Genomic DNA, 21,182 nt, shown 5'->3' on the forward strand with positions numbered 1-21,182 from the left:
ATTATTCATAATAAGTGGATTTACAAAATCAAAAGGAAAGCAGATGGCTCTATTGATAGATTCAAGGCAAGGTTAATAGCTAAGGGCTTTGAGCAATAATGCAGTATTGATTATACTGATACATTCTGCCCTGTCATAAAACACTTTACCATTAGAATTGTCATTGCATTGGCAATACATTACCACTGGCGACTTAAGCAATTGGATGTATCCAATGCTTTTCTTCATGAGTCATTAATAGAACTGGTCTATATGGAGCAACCTCAGGGTTTTTGTGATACAGCATATCCAAACTATGTATGCAAGCTACATAAAGCCATTTATGGCCTTAAAGAAGCTCCTCAAGCTTGGTTTCAATGCCTCTCAACTTCCTTGCTGGAATTAGGCTTTATTGCCTCCTTGGTGGACACCTCCCTCTTTATTTACCAACATGAGGGTGTTAACATATTCCTTCTTATTTATGTCGACGACATTATCATGACAGGTTCGCATCTTTCAGTCATCAATTCACTCATCCACAAACTGCAGCAGCAATTTCCACTCAAAGACCTCAGGTACCTTAGTTACTTTTTGGGCATACAAGCATATCGATCCTCTGCTAGCCTTCATCTCAGCCAAACAAAGTACATCACTAATCTCCTTCATCAAGTGCGCATGTTAGGAGCCAAGCCAGCCACATCTCCATGTCCTTCAAGTACTAAACTATCCAGCCTTGATGGGGATCCTCTCCCTGATCCAAGAGAATATAAAAGTGTGGTGGGTGCTCTGTTGTATTATATCTTGACAAGGCCTAAGATTTCATTCTCAGTGAATCAATTGTGTCAACACATGCATGCTCCTACTACTACCCACTGGACAACAGCCAAACAAGTTCTTCGATATCTTAAAGGCACACTTGATCACGTTTTAACCTACCATGTTGGTCATGTGGCATTCTTACATCTCCAAGCCTTTTGTGACTCAAATTGGGCTGGCCGCCCTGATGATCGTCGATCCACATTAGTTTTTGGCATCTACTTTGGAAACTACTTGGTTTTGTGGAGTGCCAAGAAGTAAGTCGTGGTCTCAAGATCATCCACTGAATCCGAATATCGAGCCATGGCCATTACCACAACAAAACTTTTATGGTCGAGAATGTTGATCAAAGAATTGGGTGTTGTCCTCAAATGTGCTCCAGTACTCTGGTGTGACAACATCCGTGCTCTAGCACTCGCATCCAACCCTGCTTTTCATGCAAGAACTAATCACATTGAAGTTGACTACCATCTTGTGAAAGAAAAAGTGCTTAATGGTGACATCGTGATTAAGTTCATCTCCACCAACGACCAGATTGCAGACATATTTACCAAAGGATTATCCACAACTCAGTTTCACCTACTCAAGTCCAAGCTAATGGTCAAGCCCTCTCCCATTAGCTTGCGGGAGGGTGTTAGTGATGACAGTGCTACTCCCATGACAAATCACAATCAAAACATTTATGATCCAACAGCTCAGCCAAATACCATCAATCACGCAATTAGTGATTGCACAACTGCCAAAGAAATAGAAAAAGGAAAGAAGACATATAGCAGCAATTCCTATAGCTGCCAGAGAAACAGAGAAAGGAAAGGAGACACCTAGCAGCAATCAATCACAGCAGAAACAGAGAATCTGCTCTACAAGGAAGTTTACATCTTTGACATGAATTATTTTGTGTAATCTGTGTAATGAGTAATCCCACAATATCAACACTCATATTAATGTACATACCATATACTCGCACATTCCTTAGACAAATTCACTGTATGCATTACAGCTTTATGCATTGAATAACATACCAAAAGCATTATATACATTTTCAGGAGTAAGTGTAGCCACCTTCATTTTTTTGGTTTTTTTTTTTTTTTCCTGATATTACTCTCCATTAAGCATGCTTAACTGCGGAATTCTAAAAGCCACCTATGAGTATGAAAAAATTGTGTAAAAAAATAGGAGTAAGTGTAGCCATCTCCATTTTTTTTTTGTTTTTCTTTTCCCTCTTAATTTTACTCTCCAGTAAGCACACTTAAATGCGAAATTTTAATAGGTTCATAACCATCAGGGTTTTAAACCACATTATTGTCAAGAATGATGTGAGTATACATATAAGCACATCTACATCCTTATACCCAGTAATGTGGGACGCCACAGACCATGAACTCCTCCCAGTCCTGTTAAGAGGCAAATTCTAGAAATGTATTTTTATCCCTAAAAAAACTTGTGAATGCAATGAAATTTGTTAAGATGCCAAACCCTACCTAATACCTAATACCTAATGACTAACCAGCTATAAGTTTTTTCAAATGGTTGACTACAAGTGTATGTCTTGCTACTTTTCTTTCTTCCATTTGTTTGCCATTGGAAAAGTAATGTAAATGCTAGAAGATGACTACCTTTCTTTAAGTCTTTGAAACATTTCTCCTTGGTTCTGTTGGATATAATCAAGACTAACTGTTCATTCTTTGATTCTGTTAGCACTTTTAGATAATAAAAAAATAATAATAAAAGGTAGACGGATACTATCAGATCAACAATTATGGCATGTTTGGATGTGCGTTTGATGACCTCAAAAGTACGTTTAACACCTCAAAAACTCGTTTGAAAAAAAAAAAAAATCCCGTTTAGTAAAAAAAATTTAGAGTGCTTTTGAATATCAAAAAACCTAAAAATGGCCAAAAACAGACTTTTGGCAAAAGTTTTTAAATGAAACTTTTACCAAAAAAAAAAATTTTTTGACTTAAAAATTATATTTCTCAAATACAATTCCAAACATACTCTTAATAGAATGAAGGTCAAATAAAAAGTATAGAGTGTAACATTACTCTGTATTAGTATATTTGTCGTTAAAATAAAAAATAAAAAACAAAAACAAAATTTTAACATACCCATTATTCTAAACTTTAACAAACATGACCATTATTATTTTTTTAAAAAAAAAAAAGAAAAAAAATTAAGAAAACCACCTCATTCCTATAAAATTTAATAATAATTTTAAAAGTTAAAGGGAACATGAGCATGAGTAATTGCGCCGTCTGCGTAAAGGTTTGGCAAGATCCAAGGAGCAGCTAGCTAGTTGATACACAGAAGTTTCCAACACCAAAGAGCACGCAAGAAACTTCCGCGACAACGAAAGATTCTCCTTTGATTTATTTTTTAAAAACTGACGTACAAGGATGGAAAATTGACAAAGGAGATATTTATATACGCGTTATTGAAATAAATAAATAAAAATTCCTTATAAATAATAAGCCACCAATCAATCAGTCACTGACCAATCAAAATTACACAAGTCACATGCATGTACATGTAGATATATTTCTTCTTCCTCATTCTTTGTCTGCCTTGTTCTTCTAGTTGAGGCAGGATTCAAGCCAATGCCACTTCCCAACTCATACCCTACAACGGAATACATAATATCTTTCAAAATGAATTCAAAAAAATAAATAAATAAAGCCCTCCTCTCTGATAATACTAGTAAAAATAAAGCTCAAACATTATATTAAAAAAAAAAATAGAAAACTTCACTTTAAACCAAATAACTATTACGCATTTTGAAAACATCTCTCAAATTTTAAAAACTCTCAATTTAATCACTAAAATTTCAATTTGATTTAATTGACCCTCCTCTATCAGATTCTACCTTTAACCTTTAACAGAAATTACTTAAAAGACCAAATTGCCCTTTGATTTTCGAATTGAGGGTAAATTTGAAATTTATAAAAAAGTTAGGGGTATAAACTTTTACCATTTAAAATTTGATAAAGAGGTACATTACATCAAATCAAATTAAGAGTTTTTAAAATTTAAGAGAGTTATTTCAAAATGTGTGATAGTTCAAGAATTTTACGAAAAATTTAAAAAAATAAAAAATAAAAAAAATCACAAACGAGATTCTTTATATATTAATATTGCCTTAGAACTAAAGGCAAGAATACAAAAATCTATCTAGTCAACTTGGAGGTTATATATATAAAGAACATAAAAAATTCACAAATTCCTATAATAATTAGAGAATAGATAGAAACTGTCTTTCAATTATTTTTGAATCTTATTTCAATGATACTCTAAAAAATGGTAACTCGTTAATTAGCAGGATCCTGTTTGAACTTCCAATTAATTATAGTGGAGAAATATTTTTGTCCCCTCAAAAAGTAAAAAGATAAAAATATCATCTACTATGTTCATTTGAACCGGAGGATCAGGTGGCATTAGAATAAACTTGATAAAATTCAATGCATGTGAGGCGTAGATTAGCGAGCAAGGTGAAGATGAAGATTGAAGAAGAAACTTACAGTAGGAATTCTATATTGATGAATTGATCAGCAATGGCTGGATTTGCTATGGTCTCGTAAGCAGTCTTGGACAAAACCATGGTGGTGTCATTAGCCGTCGGCAAAGAAGGCGCTGAGCCGACATAATCAATAATCTTAATCTGGATTGTCTGGTCTCTTATACAAGCGCCCTGTTTTGAAGCGCTGATGCACCTCACCAAGTACTGTCTCCCACACGACGCGCCATTGTCCCATATCCCGTCGCCGGCCACCCCGAACAAATTGCTCGACGGGAACGGAGATGGGTCGCTTCCGTAACATGCCGTGGCTATACACATATATATAAAAAAAAAAAAATTGATGATCAGAAAGAATTGTTATAGCCTTATAGGTGAAATAATTGAGCTAGCTAGCTGCGCAACATTTCGTAGCTGTTGAGGGTACTTACGTAAATACGGGGGAGAATACTGGGCCGCCGTGCCGACATCACCGAGGGAAGTATGAAACAAGTGTGAAACCAAGGTGAGGGATAATAATTGAAGTAGCAGCAGCCAAGTCCCGGACATTTTTGCGAAGTGCGAGAACTTGAAGGAAAAAAATAGGCTCTCCCTCCCCCCTTGTATTCCCATTCTTTCCGTTTCCCTCTAATTAAATAATGGTGTATTCAAAGAAATGCTACGGAGCAGCGACGTTTCAGGGTGGATTCCGGAAGCCAAGCATTCCAGGTTGACCAAGTAAACGAGACAACAACGTACAACAATATAGGAAGGTTCAAATGTCAATTTTCTTTTTTTTTTTTTTTTTTTGGTAAGTCAATTTTCTAAATTATTGGTGAGAGTGGTAATTAACTTAAAAGAGACGTGATGAAGTTGAGTGTGTCGTACGTCGATGGCAAAATCCAAACATTTTTTGGAGTTTGTCAGCCTGTCAAGATCGATTGAGAGATCGAGTAGTGTAAATTTCTGCAGATTGACAGAGTAAACATAACATATGGGCAGCTGTCAGTTAGTTTTTCTGACAGCTTTTCCACGTCCATGGTTCTTCCTGCTGAATTTTTAACTGTTCAGTGGAAAAAATATGCATCCTCCTAAACTGCTGTGTTGAGGCTCGGTTTTGTAGTTTGCTCCTGTGGTTGTGTTTGGTTTCGTTGTTGTTGTACAATCTCATCCCGGGTAGACTCCGTGGAGGATGTTTGTTAAGGGATTTTGGTTTGATATTGTAGTAAAAATTGATTTATGTGAAAAAAAAAAAAAAAAAAAAAAAAAAAAAAGAAAGAAGTAAGAATGTTTGATATGGGAAAATGAAAAAAAAAATTGCTTTGTATTGATTTTTATTTTATTTTATTCTAATAGTAATAAAAAGTAATTAATGTGATGTAAAAAATAAAAAAATGTTAGAAAAATAAAAAAGTGAAATGAATAATATCGACTCAAAATGGTTTAGCAAATGGACCCATTATTTGACAGAAAAAAAGGGTATGTTCTAGAAGTTCGACTTAAACATGAGACCAACTAAAAGACAACACTTGGCTTACAATATAATCCACAAATCTAAAACAAAATGTGTTCTGTCTTTTATTTTGGGAGATATGCTATACATCCTTTCAAGTGTCCATTCTTAAGTAAAATTATCATTAGATGTTGCATCTACTTTATATGTTATTTGTCTAAGTAATTTTTATTAACACATTAGAAAGCAAGCACTTAAGAGTGAATATTTGTAAGTATGTGTAATACTCCTCTTTATTTTGGGTAACTAAATTGTGGGTCGACTCAAGAAGAAACTATGTAGATTTGAACCAATAACCTTCTGATTGACTCTGCCACATTTTTATCTCATAATGTTGATACGTCCGGGACTCTCAACCAACTTTTAGATTTTTTTTTCCTTAACAATAACCTATATGAATGTTAATTGAGATTATCACGTCAACATTATATAATAATTGTGAGATAAAACATATAAAATATGTTTGATAATCTTTTTCATGAGGTGTTTTTTTTTTTTTTTTTTTGGGGGTCGGAAAAGTATTTTAATGTGACGTAGAGATAAAAGATGTTTCGAGTTTTTTAATGGGTTTTTCTATTGAAAATTGTTCGTTAATGTTTTAAGGGAAAAAATGTAGTTTACCCCCCTGAAGTTTCAGGAGTTTTTCGATTTTAACCTCAAAGTTCAAAAATTGGCAATCTACCCCCTTGAAATTTCAAAAATTAGCAATTTAAACCTTCCGTTTAATTTTTCCGTTAAATTTGACAGAAATTTTTTTTAAAAAAAAAAAAAAAACTGAGGATAGTGATGTAATTTCATAGATTTCTGTCCATTTTGACGGAAAAATTAAACGGAAGATTTAAATTGCTAATTTTTTAAATTTCAATGGGGTAAATTGCCAATTTTTGAACTTTAAAGTTAAAATTTAAAAACTCCTGAAACTTCAGGGGGTAAACTGCATTTTCTCCATGTTTTAATTTTTTGATTATTTTTTTATTATATATATATATATATATATATATATGATACAATCCTAATAATTGATGTAAACCAACTAGTTCAAAACATAGGAAATTGATAGATAGGCTCGTTCGAGGGAGCCGTGATTTTCAATGGCTAATTTGAGTGAGCCGAGAACTCTCAAAATGCAAAAACTGTATTATAATACCAATACTCAACTTACTTTATTAATAAACCCTACGACTTTAAATACTAATACAGAGGTCCTGTGTAAGTAGACTTCCACTCCCGTTAACCTACTCACGCATCTGTGTCACTCATCTTATCTTGTAAACAAGATAGACTCGACTCTTAAATATTGAATGCTACTCTTATCTACTATTATTTAGCTATCTCTAATTATTAGGATCGTGTATATATATATATATATAAAGAAAGAGAGAGAGTAGATTAGTAAGTACACCCGTAATTTCTAACAATAGCGTACTCTTATGTTTTTATTTTTTTTTAGAAGTTACTGTTATGTCTTATTCTATCCAAAAATAAATTTTGTTTTTGGAAGACCTCATCAAATGGAGAGGATAAGTACTGCTTCCTACTCCGAACAACTTTTTTTGATAATAATTGAGATTCTCTGCCGAGCTATAATAACTAGAATCTAACTCTCGTTGACTTAGCCCCTCTATGATTATGATTTTTAAACAAGTCCCTCCTAACATTTAATGCATTGGGGGTGGTTGTTTATCAATCATGTTGAATATTGACCCACCTACATCCATTAAGATGCACCATCTCCCACCTAAAAACTAGAAAGTAAGAGTGAAAATGCTGGATTATAATAACTGTTTGCATTCGCTACACAGTCTCTACTTGTTATCCGTACATGCAGATAATAATAGTAATTTTATAAATTGCATTAGCATTTTTAAAAAATATAATATACTTTTAAGCTTCAAATTCAATGATTGAATCATTTGTTTTTTTTGCTTAGTGGTTTGTCAGTAACAAAAGTTATTATTTTATCATATTTTACTTATAATTCAATTGTCATTATATTTTACACTTAATTTATTCATGTTATGTACTTGTAGTGGTGCTGTTTTGGATTATGGTGTATTATAGATTCCTTACCATTAACATCCACTAATGAATGGGTTACATTTAGACTTAATTTATGTTTTTCATGCTTTGAATTTCATATATATATATATATATATATGTTTGTTGGATTTGTAATTTATGACAAAATGATTAGCAAATACGATATAAATAATAGTGTTCAACTAAAGATAATGCATATTTGTATTTACTAGAAGCCGGATTACGACTTAAAGACCTAAAACGCGTATTACCTCATATGCGGATAGGAGATAATAATTGCAATAATTGGTTATATGCTAATAGTAATTACATGATGCAGATGCAGATACCTAAAAGTGATAATCGCATTATACAGATATTGTCAATAACTACATTTGCATCCGTATTTTAAAATGCTCATTTCAATACTTGTTAAGGTAATTTTTTATATTTTAGCAAAAAAAAAAAAAAAGTTAAAAAATAATTCAAAACACAAATTACTTTCAAACCTACCTCACATTATAATTAATAAATCAAAAAACATCCTCTAAAGAATGTTAGCAAACCAATAAGAAGAATTTTTTTACTAGTTTTCAAAGTTGGCGAGGAAGAGTGCAAATTACCATGCATGCATGTCATTGAGAGTTGTGTTGCGTGTTGGCTTAAACGCCGACCCTTTACGTCTTTGATTCTAACTAGTTTTCAAATCTCCAATTAACAATTTGATTATAATAATCTTTTCCATTGCAATAATCAGAATTAAAGTAACCGCGATTATATTCAGTCAAAGAATCGTAATATTTAGAAAAACAAATCGTAATATACTAATATTAATGAACATGCTTGCCTTTTAAGTTATTCAGAAAACATGTTGGAAGTTGTAACTGTGAAGAAATTGACAGCCGGATTTTTAGTTTTTTTAATCTATTAATATAGATTGGTGTAAGGATTTATCTCTCACCGTCGGACTTTTAGTTTTTTTTGTTGTTTTGATTTTTTTTTTTTTTTAATTTGGGTTATCAATATCCTAGATCTAGTCTAGAGCAGATATGTTTTTTAACTGTAATTATACATGGGTTAGCGGAAGCTTGAAGTCATAGATATGTACTTGATTGTAAGATTTTTATGATTGTATCTATAATTTTATAACCACGTATTAATATTTAGCTATGATTTTTCAGAACTTTATACTCTGTGTTGTAAGAGTTGTATGCTCTTGATATTTCATCAATGAAATTTACAGATTTTCGTTCAAAAAAAAAATGAGGAAATTGACCACCAAATTTATTTAAAAAATTTTACATGCACTCTCACGCTCACACTTTTAAGTGTACATTTTTTGATATATTAGTAAAAATTATCATTAAAATTTAGATAAATTATTAATAATTATTTAAATTGTATACTAATTTTTATTATTATTTCATAAAATATATACTTTAAATATAAAAATAAGAATATGTGTAACAATTCTTAATTTAAAAAGTCAAAGCGTAAAACCTCCCTTGGTCAACAATGGCTGTTCACTCCCTCGAAAAAAGAAAAAGAAAAAAGCAATGGGCTGCTCACGCGTATGTGGGCCGCAGATATAGGGGGGGACCAAGGCCCACTCAAGAGTATTCTTTCATTACCCACAAGTTACTATCGTTGACCACTTGGGCGGTGGGCCTACGCCGTACTTAGATTTTTATTTTCTTGGATAAGTTGTAGTTTACATATTTGAATACATTGAAACACAAGGCCGATTTTAGACAAAGATGTCTCACCAGAAAATATATAATAATAATAAAATAAAGAGGGAAACCCACTTAACCTTTCAAATTTATACTTACTTTTTTATGAAATGGTTTTAGCGTTGACTAATCAGTGTCCAAACTATTTTGATTAGTCAAGTATATTTAGAATTTTTCATTTAATTCAAATTTGTGTTCTCAATTTGAACTAAGAATTTCTTACTAGTTTAAGCTAGCTTGTGAAAGAAGCAAATTTGAATTAGGCTGCCATTCCATGCTTCATCTTAAGTCGGTTCAAACTGACAATGTTTTTAGAGGTACTAATGCTTGTTGTCTTAAGTTCTGTCCTAAGTTAGTTCAATTTGAAGAATTAAAAGTGTGGCAGAACTTAGAGTTTTGAATATCATTCAATTTTAATTCAAACTGAGCACTTACAGAATGTTTGTTCCAAGTTGTGTTCCATTTAAGTTCAAATTGAGGACTTCTATAATGTGGTGTTCCAAGTACAATTCGAATGTGCAACTTTAGAAATCCTTGGTTTTTCACAAAAAACTCACATAAACCCTAATGCGGTTGGAACTGAGCCGTAACCAGTTTGAACTACAGCTGAAATCTGCAATATTTTAGAAACTGACTTTCATATTTGAGAGCTACTTTTCGAAGTCTATTTAAGGGCTTTTGGTGCACAATATTTTAAGAGACTTGAGGCATCATTCACAATTTTTAAAGAGATTTTTACTGTAATAATTATTCCTAGACTGCATGTTTCATTCCATGACTTACCTTATGAAAATGATGATTATATAAATAATAAAACAAGATGTTATTTTGATAATATGACATGACCACCATATTCTGTACACATTAAACTATTATATTGGGTATGATGTGGTTTTACTTGATTGACATTGTAATGTCCATCTGTTCTTAATATTTTTCTTTTAAATATTGGTTGATTTAAGGTCTGATAAACACTATCACATTAACTCAATAAGATGAGGGTGGAGTGAAGATGTGGTTTTAGTTAACGGAAGAACGTATTTGTAATGTTTGTCAAACTAAATGACCTAATTGTTAAAATTAGGTCAGCTCATGCTTTGTCCATTTCCCAATCCAAAACCTCAGCATTATTTTTCGTCAAATTGATAACAAAATTTATTTGAAATTACAATTGTGCGAATAAAAGATTTCATATTTTAAAGATGTTTCAAAAAAACAAAAGGGGCTTCTTCTTCTTTTTGCCAGGAAAGATGCCGTGGGAGTGGGTTAAGCTTCCAATAGGCAATAAGTGTATTTTTACGCTAGAATTCAAATACACAAAAACAAATTTTAAAGCAGGGCTTAAAACAGAACAAACACTGAGATTAATAGTATAAAGTTTTAAAACGCCATGTATAGTGCAAATAAACAGCAAACGTGAGATGATTTTCTCTTTTTCATTGGGTTCAATCAAAGCAGAAAACCCCATGTTCTCTGCAAAATGGTTTGTGTTTTCTTTAAGGCGTAAAATGCATTTCATCCGCAGCTCATCTTTTCAAACCTCCCACAACACTATGGCACACCGCAGACACCACTTCTCTTCCACCAACAACCCTTAGAAATGTTTTCAAACCTAAAACATTTAACGCCTAAACAAACAAAACCTTAATTATCCACCTAATCTCGTTATATGGAATTTTTTTTGCCCCAATAGGCTATATAAGAGCAAATGGCCACGTCTAGGACTCGTCCAAGAGGGGCATATATCCTTCCTGGAATTTCACAATGCCATGCTTTAGGGAACTTATAAATTTATCAGTTTCTATTGTGTTCCATAGTACCTGATAATCCTCCTGAAGGGGCCTTGTAATTAGACAATTATCTTGAAATACAAGGCCGAGATTACACAAAGACGTCTCACCTAAAAATATATAATTAAATTAAAAAAAAAAAAAAACCAAGATGCCGGTGGGATTAACCTTCAACAACAAATTGTAGGCAACATCATCCTGTTTTCATATTGATGTAGGCTCAAAGAACAATACACAACATACAAGAACATAAACTGTTTGCTTTGTGTGAATGAAAAGGCCACGGGTCATTGGTTCAAAGGGGAAAGTAATACATGGAACACCTACTTCCACAGCTTCCGCAACGACATGTTTTTCTCGGTCTCCTTCTTCATTACCTTCGCCACTGCCATCTCAAAATCTTCCTGTGTTACATGGACCCTCCTCTCCCTCAGAGCAAACATGCCAGCTTCTGTGCACACAGCCTGCAGACAGAAAAGAATGTAAAGAATATGATATGCACTAGCATAATTGCTCTTTACTGTTGGGAGAACAGCAGTAGAAGAATATCTATTACTTCACATTCTGTCCAAATCCATTGAGCACTATTTGTGCTAATAGAATAAAAGAAAGGCAATCCTTTACCGACATAACATTGCATCAAATAACCTATGGTTGGTAGGCTGATACCCTTCCCTATGTACCTTGGTTGGTAGGCTGATACCCTTCCCTATGTACCAAGAATACAGCCTATTTTTTTATTATATGCCTATTTCTTACAATAAAAGATGAATTTGTCTAAAAAATTCTTCTAGGTTTTTAACCAGGTTTTGTTTTTCCCAAACCACAATGAACTGGGCTCAAGTTCAGATCATTTGCCACATATATAAACAAAGACTCCCTCAAGTTAATTATGGATATGGATACAAGATTTGGTAAGTTCAATTCAAATATTTTTAAGCTCTCAGTAATTAAGATTCTCAGTAGATGGCTTAAGAACTGGCCGAAAGGAAAAGAAAAAAGAAAAAAAGTTCTGGCACTGTGTCTATGCCACCATAAACTACTGATCAAATGAGTTTGAACAAATCCAAGTGAGTTTAAAGTTCAACCAATGAATAAAAAATCACCAAAATAACATCCGTTTGCCCTAAGAACCAGCTATGGATAAATGAGAGAGAAGTAGATAACATCTAAAGCCCAGAAAACATAAAAATGCAATCATCCAGCATGAAACATACCTTGAGCTCTGCACCAGATGCACCATTCATCTTCTCTGCTATTTTCTTCAAATCAATCCCGCGCATTAAATTCATTCTTCTTGAATGTATTTTTAAAATATCAAAACGAGACTGCATTCATCAACAACACAAATGAGTATATGCAACTTATGCTAATAACAAACTATTACATGCAACAAGGACTATTAGTTGAGACAAAGTATGTTATAGGACCAAACTTATATTCATAAATTGACTCCTTAATATCATATTGGCCATTAAAATATTCATATATTTGCTCATATATCTATTAGAAGAATATATAACTAAGGGGCTAGGAAATGCAGATGCACAAGAAAACATAATGCTAAAAAGAAATCAAAATTTTAGTAAAACTAATATCGTAAACTAAATATGATATTGCTTTAGCATTAACAGAACAAGACTACATAGTACGTACACGAAATTAAAAGAAAGGAAGAAAGAAAGAACAAGAAAAGACAAGTCACATATTCCATCTGATTGCAAGTCAATTACAGGATTAGGAAAACAACATTTCAGTATATTCAAAATTAACCATCAGCCCTGACTAATTTCCAAGCACAATAGAAACTAAAATTTTAAATGCAAATTACAGAGTAGAATTATAAAGGCATCCTAAGAATTAAAAAAAAAAAAAAAAAAAAAATCACAAAATTGTCAAATTAATATTAAACTTCAGAAACTGAAATAGAAACACTAGAACAAACTAAAAATAAATTACAAAACAAAAATAGCAAAAGCACTTATTGTGTAGTGTAAGTGAAAATGTTGGCATATGAAAATATCTATACAAACACACATACTAGAATACATTCATTTTGTTAGAGTCGCTGTGACATATACCTCCTCATTAGGATTAGGAAATTCAATCTTCCTGTCAATTCGCCCTGGCCTAAGAAGAGCTTGATCCAGAATATCAATTCGATTGGTGGCCATCAAAACCTGTCAATGATGCAAGTTATGGTAGGTGGACGTCCCAATAAAGAATAGACCCGAAAACTTAATTATCTGAAAACAAAGTCAATACCTTGATCTTGTTTGATGCTTCAAATCCATCCAGCTGGTTAAGAAGCTCCAGCATAGTCCGCTGAACTTCACTGTCACCATTGCCACTACCAGATTCCATCCGAGCAGATCCAATACTGTCTATTTCATCCATAAATATGATGGATGGAGCATGCTCCCTGCCAAAGAAATGGGATAAATTCACATACAAAAAAGACCAGAAAAGTAGACATGAATTATTACAGGTAGTTTCACAATTGAAATATATCACCAAAAGAGATATCATGTTATCACAATTTCAATGATACTACAAAGTGGTTCCTTTACATGTTCAGGGATGCCACTTGCTGAGACATATAGACTGGATATATATGTATATATGAACCACATTTATTTCAAGGATGAAAAGGCTTCAGTACTACATGGCCCAGCGTTAGACAGATATACCTTTTTCCTAATCTAGTTTTCCATAAACAATACAAAGCCTCACCCGCTACAAAGAGAGCATAAAAGCAAATGCAAAGGCATGGGGGAATATTTCCAAAAACAAAAAACAAACAACTAATACATCAACACTTGAAAAAATCAAGTATGTGATGTATAAAGAAGATCATACAAACCTGGCCATGACAAAAAGTTCTCTAACCATTCTGGAACCTTCTCCAATGTACTTCTGAACTAATTCAGAACCAGAAACCCTGATGAAAGTACAATCGGTATGATGAGCCACTGCCCTAGCCAACAGTGTTTTCCCTGTACCAGGTGGCCCATATAGCAGAACACCCTATTATATGAGAGAGAGAGAGAGAGAGAGAGAGAGTTAAGAGTTGGGGGAAATTGTAAGCATCAATCTCAATTAAGTAAAAACAACAAACAACACAACAACTTGGCAACATTATATTACCTTAGGTTGAGCTATTCCAAGACTCTCAAATAATTCAGGATGTTTGATTGGAAGCTCAATCACCTGGTAAGATAATTACATATCATGAATAACCATTAATCACTCAACCACCTAAGATGACTTCCTAACCGGAACCATAGTAAACATTGAAGCCTAAATGCAGAAAGTAAGAAAGGGCAAGAGAGAAACCTCCTTTATCTCTTTAATTTGCTGGTCAAGACCACCAATCATATCATATGTAGAATCAGGAACTTTTTCAACTTTCATCAGGTTGACCAAAGGATCAACTTTGCTCGGCAAGATTAAATGAAGAACATAGCTGTCATTACGGAGAGCAACTCTTGTTGATGGAGTGATCTTTGTGATATCAATATTTTTATCAATGTCCACAACATATTTCCCTTCAGGATGAACCTAGAAATAAAAAATGAAACATTAGGTTAAAATGTATCAAAAACGTTTATGTACACTGATACCAAACCACTTTTTATCAATTCCTTGTTGCATAGGACCAACAAAATTTGCCTCACCTATCCAATTGAACTTACCTCCATCATGAAAAATACAGAAGACCTCTCTATCTAAATCAATATTTTATACCCCTAGGGTCAAAATAGGTCACATATACATGTACCAGAGTGATCTTTAAAGTCTAAAAGCATAGTTTCACAACCGTTCATTATGACTGCTAACATTATGATAAATCATTAACAAAAACACCACATTTATTGAAATACATATTATAACAAAGTGAAATAGAATAAATTGGTCCCAAGCACATGGCAGCAAAATAAAAGCAGACTATAATCTTCATGCAGATGTTGAATGCAAAAAAATTATTGACGTGCAGCTGCAACATTACAGTTGAGTGCATTTGAGAAGGGAGGGGTGGGCAACTTTGGTTGAAAATCTGAACTCCAAAAAGTATATAGTCATTTTACTTATTTTATGGAAATAATAATGAGGACCAACTTACTTTGACTAAAACCTTATTCTTCCCCATTACTTTGACAACTTCACCAACATATGATCCAGGTTCCTGGAGCAGCTGTAGTTCTTCCCTAAGCATCCTCACTGTAATTATTCATAGTTAAGTAATGCCATTGACCAATAGAGCAATTCCAACAAAACTTTAAAGAAAAAGAAAACTAAAAGAAACAGAGAACAACAAAAATAAAAGTGATACAAGTGATTAGAATCGAGACTTGTGTTATCATGCCATCATGTTCAAATGAATCCTTCAATCTTAACGACCAACCACCCTTCAGAAATTAAGAGATTTTTTTTTTAAAAAAAGAATTAGTGTTGGAGCAACCCATGACAATGAAAATCCACTCGTTACAACGTCGACTATATGACAGCATGATAATAAAAAAAAAAGGAGCATCAAACTTTCTATTAAGTACTTAACTTCCTGATAGAGGGATTTTGCATCAACCCAAAGTAAAACCACGATGGGACAAATTTAATGATTAAGCCTGAGATGATGAAAATTTTGAATTCAAACCGACTCATGATGTGCATGGCTCTCAACGAATGGGAGTGTAAGCATTTTTTTTTTATATATAGACTTTAAGAAACACCCACATTCATGTTATCTCCATCAACATTTGCAAATTATAGCTTGCATCTTCTTTGCTTATTCGACACTTTTACTTGATAAATGGAAAAAAGATTTTCTCGACAATAAACAATGGTTATCATCTTCTTTGCTCATGAATTTGAGAAGAATTCTTATTGCTTTTGATCCTTTTCTCGGTTATTTTCCCTTAAATTTGATTCATGAACCGTTCTTAACAATCACTGGTATCGTCCTATTATCGGAACCGCCAAAAATTCCACTCTTAAACAGTTAAACTCACCTTTTCTACATGAATCCATCCATTCCGGTTCAAATCCAACCATCACTTTTTCACAGAGTCGAGAAGCTTTATCACAATTCCAACAATTGACAATCCGAAACCCTAACCCTATAATATAATTGAAAAACTACCAAAACCACATCTAAACCTAACCAGTTTCAAAATAAAAGTAGAACCCCAATCAATCCCAAAAGAAGCAGTTATTAGGGTTAGGGTCAAGAATACCTCTAGAATTGAGCTCGTTACGCTGGGCCTCGAGGCGGTTGAGATTGTGGGTCTTCTGGCGGACCTGGAGCTGGAGCTCATGGATGTGTTGTAGGTAGTACTGCCTCAGCCCCTCTCCTTGCTTGGACGCCTTGGCCGAGCACGTCTCCTCCGCCACCGCCGCCGCCTCTGCCTGCTTTCTTTCCACTTCTACCGTCGCCATATCGTCAACACCAAGTATCGAAGGGTTTTGGATTCCGGATCTGAACGTAAATCGCTATTCGTAGTTCAGGTTCGGCAGCTGTGCGCAAACCTTTTGTGATTGGGAAAATATTATTGTACTGGGACTTCATTGATCCTTTTCGTAAGTAAAAAGAAAGCTGCTCGCGTGTGGGCTTGGGCCTTAGAGTCCGCACCACAATAGGAAGAGAACTTGGGGTCCGTTTGGTAATGAGCTTGGTGATTTTTTTTTTATTTTTATTTTTTATGTGAAAAAGTAGAAAAGTATATATAATATATATATATATATATATATATATATTTTGTAATAATTTTTATTTGAATAGTAATAAAAGTGATTGATGTGATATAGTGAAATGCTAAGCTTACAAAATATTTTACAAAAAAAACTTTACAAAATGATACAAAATGATTGAGAATAAGATGAATTTAAATTTTAAGAAATTTAATCATATTATGCCACATTACTTTGTAAGAGTTTTTTTTTTTTTTTGTAAAATATTTTATAAACCTATCATTTCTCAAGGAAAAAAAAAATGCAAAATCGGTCATTGTGGTTATACTGACTTGCAGTAATTTTTTTGTGCTATAAAAATGTTCTAAGTACTCATTGTAGTATGCAAAAATAACAAATATGTCTATGTATCCAACTTCCGTATAATCTTTTTGGCAAAAACTGTCAAATAACAGATACATCTCATGGGTGACACGTGTCATAATCCGATTAGTGCTAATGTAGCATTTGATAGTTTTGGTCAAAAAATTAGACAAAAATTAGATGCATAAACTTATTAGTTATTTGTGCATATCACATGGAGCTCTTAGAATATTTTTATATCACATGAAGCTTATTGCAAATCAAGATCCAACTTCAAACTTGTGCCCTCGAACGCTTGAGATCCAAATTCGAACATTCACCCAAGTAGAAAATCCACAAAGTCCAAAATTCTACCCCCCCTAACACTTAGAATCAATCTCAACACTCACTTGTACAAATTAAAGCATACTTAATCTGAATTAAAGGTTGGGATATTATAGACACAAGCCCCTCTTTTAAAAATGGTTTCTCTCTTATCCTTTTTGAAAGTTGGTTCTCAAAGTCAAAACGTATATACTCTAAAGTTCATTTGGTCATCATCTATTGTTCATCATCTATTGTTCATATCGTAAAATGTTTAAGCTTCACAAACCTAATATGCAGTTTATCCTTGTTTGTAATAAATTATGATTTTTGTCTAAATTTGTTTTTCTAGATTGATAGTCTTATAGATTATTATTTTACCTTTTAATTAGTCAAATTATAAGTTTTTAGAGCATCTCCAAGAGACCATGTAAACTAACTTTTTAGTTAAAATAGCATTTTTTCTTCTTCCAGTAGTGCTATAAAATAGCATTTTTGTTTAGAGATGCTACAGTGAACTTTCATATTTGAAAGTTCACTGTAGCATATGTAACTATTATTTAATTATCTTTTATCTTTCTTTCAATTTGTTTAATCTTTTCTCTCTCTTCTCTCTTTCTCTCCTTCTCCCTCACGCTCCCTTCTCCTCCCTCAGTGCCTCCTCATCTATTTTCTCTCCTTGTCCCTTCTCCCTCAGTGTCTCATCTCTCTCCCTATCCCTGTAGGGCTGCCGCCCAACGGCCAAACGACCACGGAGCAGCGGCCGAGAGCCTTTCTGGGTTTCGATCTATCCAATCAGAACAACTAGCGAAAAAGACCGGTGCACAACCGGCGGCCAAAACTCGGCCACCCACAGAGTTTCGTCCTCTGTACACCACCTTGATGGGTTTCAGGTGGTTTGATTTCTCCAAAATTGTGGTTTTAGGTGGTTTAATACAGTTTGTGGTGAGGGAGAGAGAGAGAGGAGTGGAAAAAATAATAATAAAATAGATTAAAAACAATATTTAAATAAAGTAGACATTATAAAATAGAGAGTCTTTTGGAGTTCATTACAAAAAAGTAGTAGGTAACCTAAAAAAGTAGTATTTTGAGTAGTTAAACTACAAATCTTTTTTTGAAAGAAAAACATTTCAATTTCATTGATAATAATCACGAGCATAAAGCTCTTACATTGCAATAGCACAAAGCCCTGGAAATGCAAATTATAGCCGAAGCTACAAAGATACAATCATCACCTAAAACCTCCGCTAACCTATGACTAGTTTTCATTTGAGATAACAGATCTGCATAAGACAAACGCAATCCAATGTATAGGTAGCTCAAATTCCTCTTCGACCCAAAAGCCAGGATAAAGTTCACGTCCACAACTCAAAGGCTTGGACCAAAAATCACATCCACGACCCAAAGGTCTGGACCAAAGTTCAGTTCACATCCAAGCAGACAGATCGAGGGGCCAAAGCTTTATTACAAATAGAAGCAAGAAAATCGAAATAAAACGTGGACGAACCAAAGAGGCAGAGCCTTATTACAAGCAAATAACATGAATGAAATGCATACAGGGAAAAACAGGAACAAAGACAATACAAGGAAAGTAAAACAAAACAGGAACAGGCACACGCAGCATGGATGCCGATAGTGCACTCGCCGGAGACCGACAACAGAAGGGAACGTTGGATGTTCGACGTGGCAGGGACGCGGAAAAAGGCCTAAAACAGTGGACGGAGGGAGGCGAAGCCGATCGCCAGTTGGCCGAAAAACCATCGCAGCAGGGGGCGTTGAGGCTCTTCGCTGGAGGGGCACGAGGAAAAACCCAACAACAGACGGTGGGCGGTAGAGCGGGCAGAGGAGATCGGCGGCGAACACAAAACAAAACAGGGGGGAGTTTGAAAGAAACCCCAAAATCAGCACCCACACTGAGTGGCACACAGGCAAAGCTACAAGAACAACATACCAAAAACACAGCAAAGAAACAAAAGGGAAAGGAACAGAAAACAACCATAGAGCCCCGCCAGAGACAAAAGCGGAACAAAGAGGAAGGGGCGATGGAGAAGGGGTAGGGAGGAGGCAACCCGGGCCAGGGACATCAAGTAAACTACTGGCACCCGGAGCAAGGGCAGGTGAGGGGGAGGAGGGAGGCAGCAAACGGCCATTCCTCCTCCCCTCACCATGGGGGAGGGGTTTACCTTAGGCTGCGGCACTAGAGAGAAAGCGAGAAAACCCTAGCCTACAAATTTTTTTTTTTAACTACAATTCATTGTTGGAGATGCTCTAAGACGCTTTAATTTGATTTTATTGCATTTAAAACGAATCAAATAGATCATATGATCCTAATGAAGTGGACATCATCATTCACGCGTTTGTCATTTTAAACTTTATCATACTAATACAATATCAGATAGTTCCTATTCAATGTTAGTTTAATTTTATTTAAGAGCCAAGACTAGGAGTGACGCCATTAAATCAATTTAGTCGTTGGCTTAATCACTTTAATATTGTTGACATATTTTAATCTCTTTATGTGCTATTCAAAATTGCCTTTGATGTTTTAAAATAATATTTTTAATTTTAAATGTTTTAGATGCATGGGCAATTTTTTTAGGTGGATTTAATTTTGCGCCAACTCTTAGACTTCCGTAAAAATTAAAGAAACTCAAAGGCATTCATGTGCATCCGCTTGTTTGCTATTTTCGAGTATTTTGTCTATATTTATATAAAAAAATTAATTTTTTTTTTTTTTTAAAATAAAATAAAAATGTTTTCAGTGTTTAGCTCATACGAAAAAATGAGCGATAGGAAAAATGACCGACAAGTTACGGCAACATCCAGCGAACACCGTGGCGAATTCCAGCAATCTTTGGTGGTGGCGACCGGTGGTCCAGTGGAGGCACTGCAGGGTCTGCGTGAACTCCAATAATTTAAGAAGGAAAAGTTCAAACTCGAAAAATTGTTTACTGTATTAAAAAGGAGAAAAACATTTTACAAAAAATTAAAAAAGGTTATTTTGGTCAATCAAAAATATTTTTAGTTTGACTATGATTTTTAATCATACCAAAAAATAATTGTTTCAAAAGAAATGAAGTTTAATCAATATCTTTTATTATGTCATATGAAATAACTTGACCTATCACATTTTTTTATTGTACAAATTTAACCATCAAAATCCTGTAAAATTATTACACAAATAAAATAATCAATTTAGGGTACACGAGAAGAGATTTTTCTCATTTTCTATAAAAATGCAAAAGAATATGAGAAGTGGATTTCCACCTCTCTAGCAATTGACAGTCGAGAGAAAATTCACACTCTTGAATATTTAAATGCAACAAAACCAGAAAATTATTTAAGATTTTTCCGTCCAAATGCCCCCCCTATCTGTTTGGTTGAACGGGCCTGTAAGGGCTAAATTAGTAATTTCAGAAAAGCAAACCTGAGATGTGCCAAAAATCAAGAAGTCCCCGCCCTATATAAAGAGCCAGATACAGTGCCAT

At 34.0% G+C, this 21,182-nt stretch overlaps 2 protein-coding genes across 2 annotated transcripts; both read right to left on the reverse strand.

Annotated features, from left to right (window-relative positions):
- Positions 1-3,212: 3,212 nt before the first annotated feature.
- LOC132166140 (EG45-like domain containing protein) lies at positions 3,213-5,024 on the reverse strand. Its single transcript, XM_059576912.1, has 3 exons — positions 4,738-5,024; positions 4,311-4,617; positions 3,213-3,414 (listed from the first exon to the last, which is right to left on the reverse strand). The coding sequence occupies exons 1-3, from the start codon at positions 4,916-4,918 to the stop codon at positions 3,408-3,410; spliced, it is 495 nt and encodes a 164-aa protein (XP_059432895.1). The 5' UTR covers positions 4,919-5,024; the 3' UTR covers positions 3,213-3,407.
- A 6,497-nt stretch (positions 5,025-11,521) lies between these two features.
- Positions 11,522-16,905, reverse strand: LOC132165754 (26S proteasome regulatory subunit 8 homolog A). Its single transcript, XM_059576431.1, has 9 exons — positions 16,575-16,905; positions 15,464-15,561; positions 14,677-14,901; positions 14,488-14,550; positions 14,204-14,367; positions 13,606-13,762; positions 13,422-13,520; positions 12,558-12,668; positions 11,522-11,804 (listed from the first exon to the last, which is right to left on the reverse strand). Exons 1-9 carry the CDS (start codon positions 16,774-16,776, stop codon positions 11,664-11,666), a joined length of 1,260 nt encoding a protein of 419 aa, XP_059432414.1. The 5' UTR covers positions 16,777-16,905; the 3' UTR covers positions 11,522-11,663.
- Between the last annotated feature and the right edge of the window lie 4,277 nt (positions 16,906-21,182).

The sequence above is a fragment of the Corylus avellana genome, chromosome ca11, assembly GCF_901000735.1.
Source record: "Corylus avellana chromosome ca11, CavTom2PMs-1.0".
Lineage (NCBI taxonomy): Eukaryota > Viridiplantae > Streptophyta > Magnoliopsida > Fagales > Betulaceae > Corylus > Corylus avellana.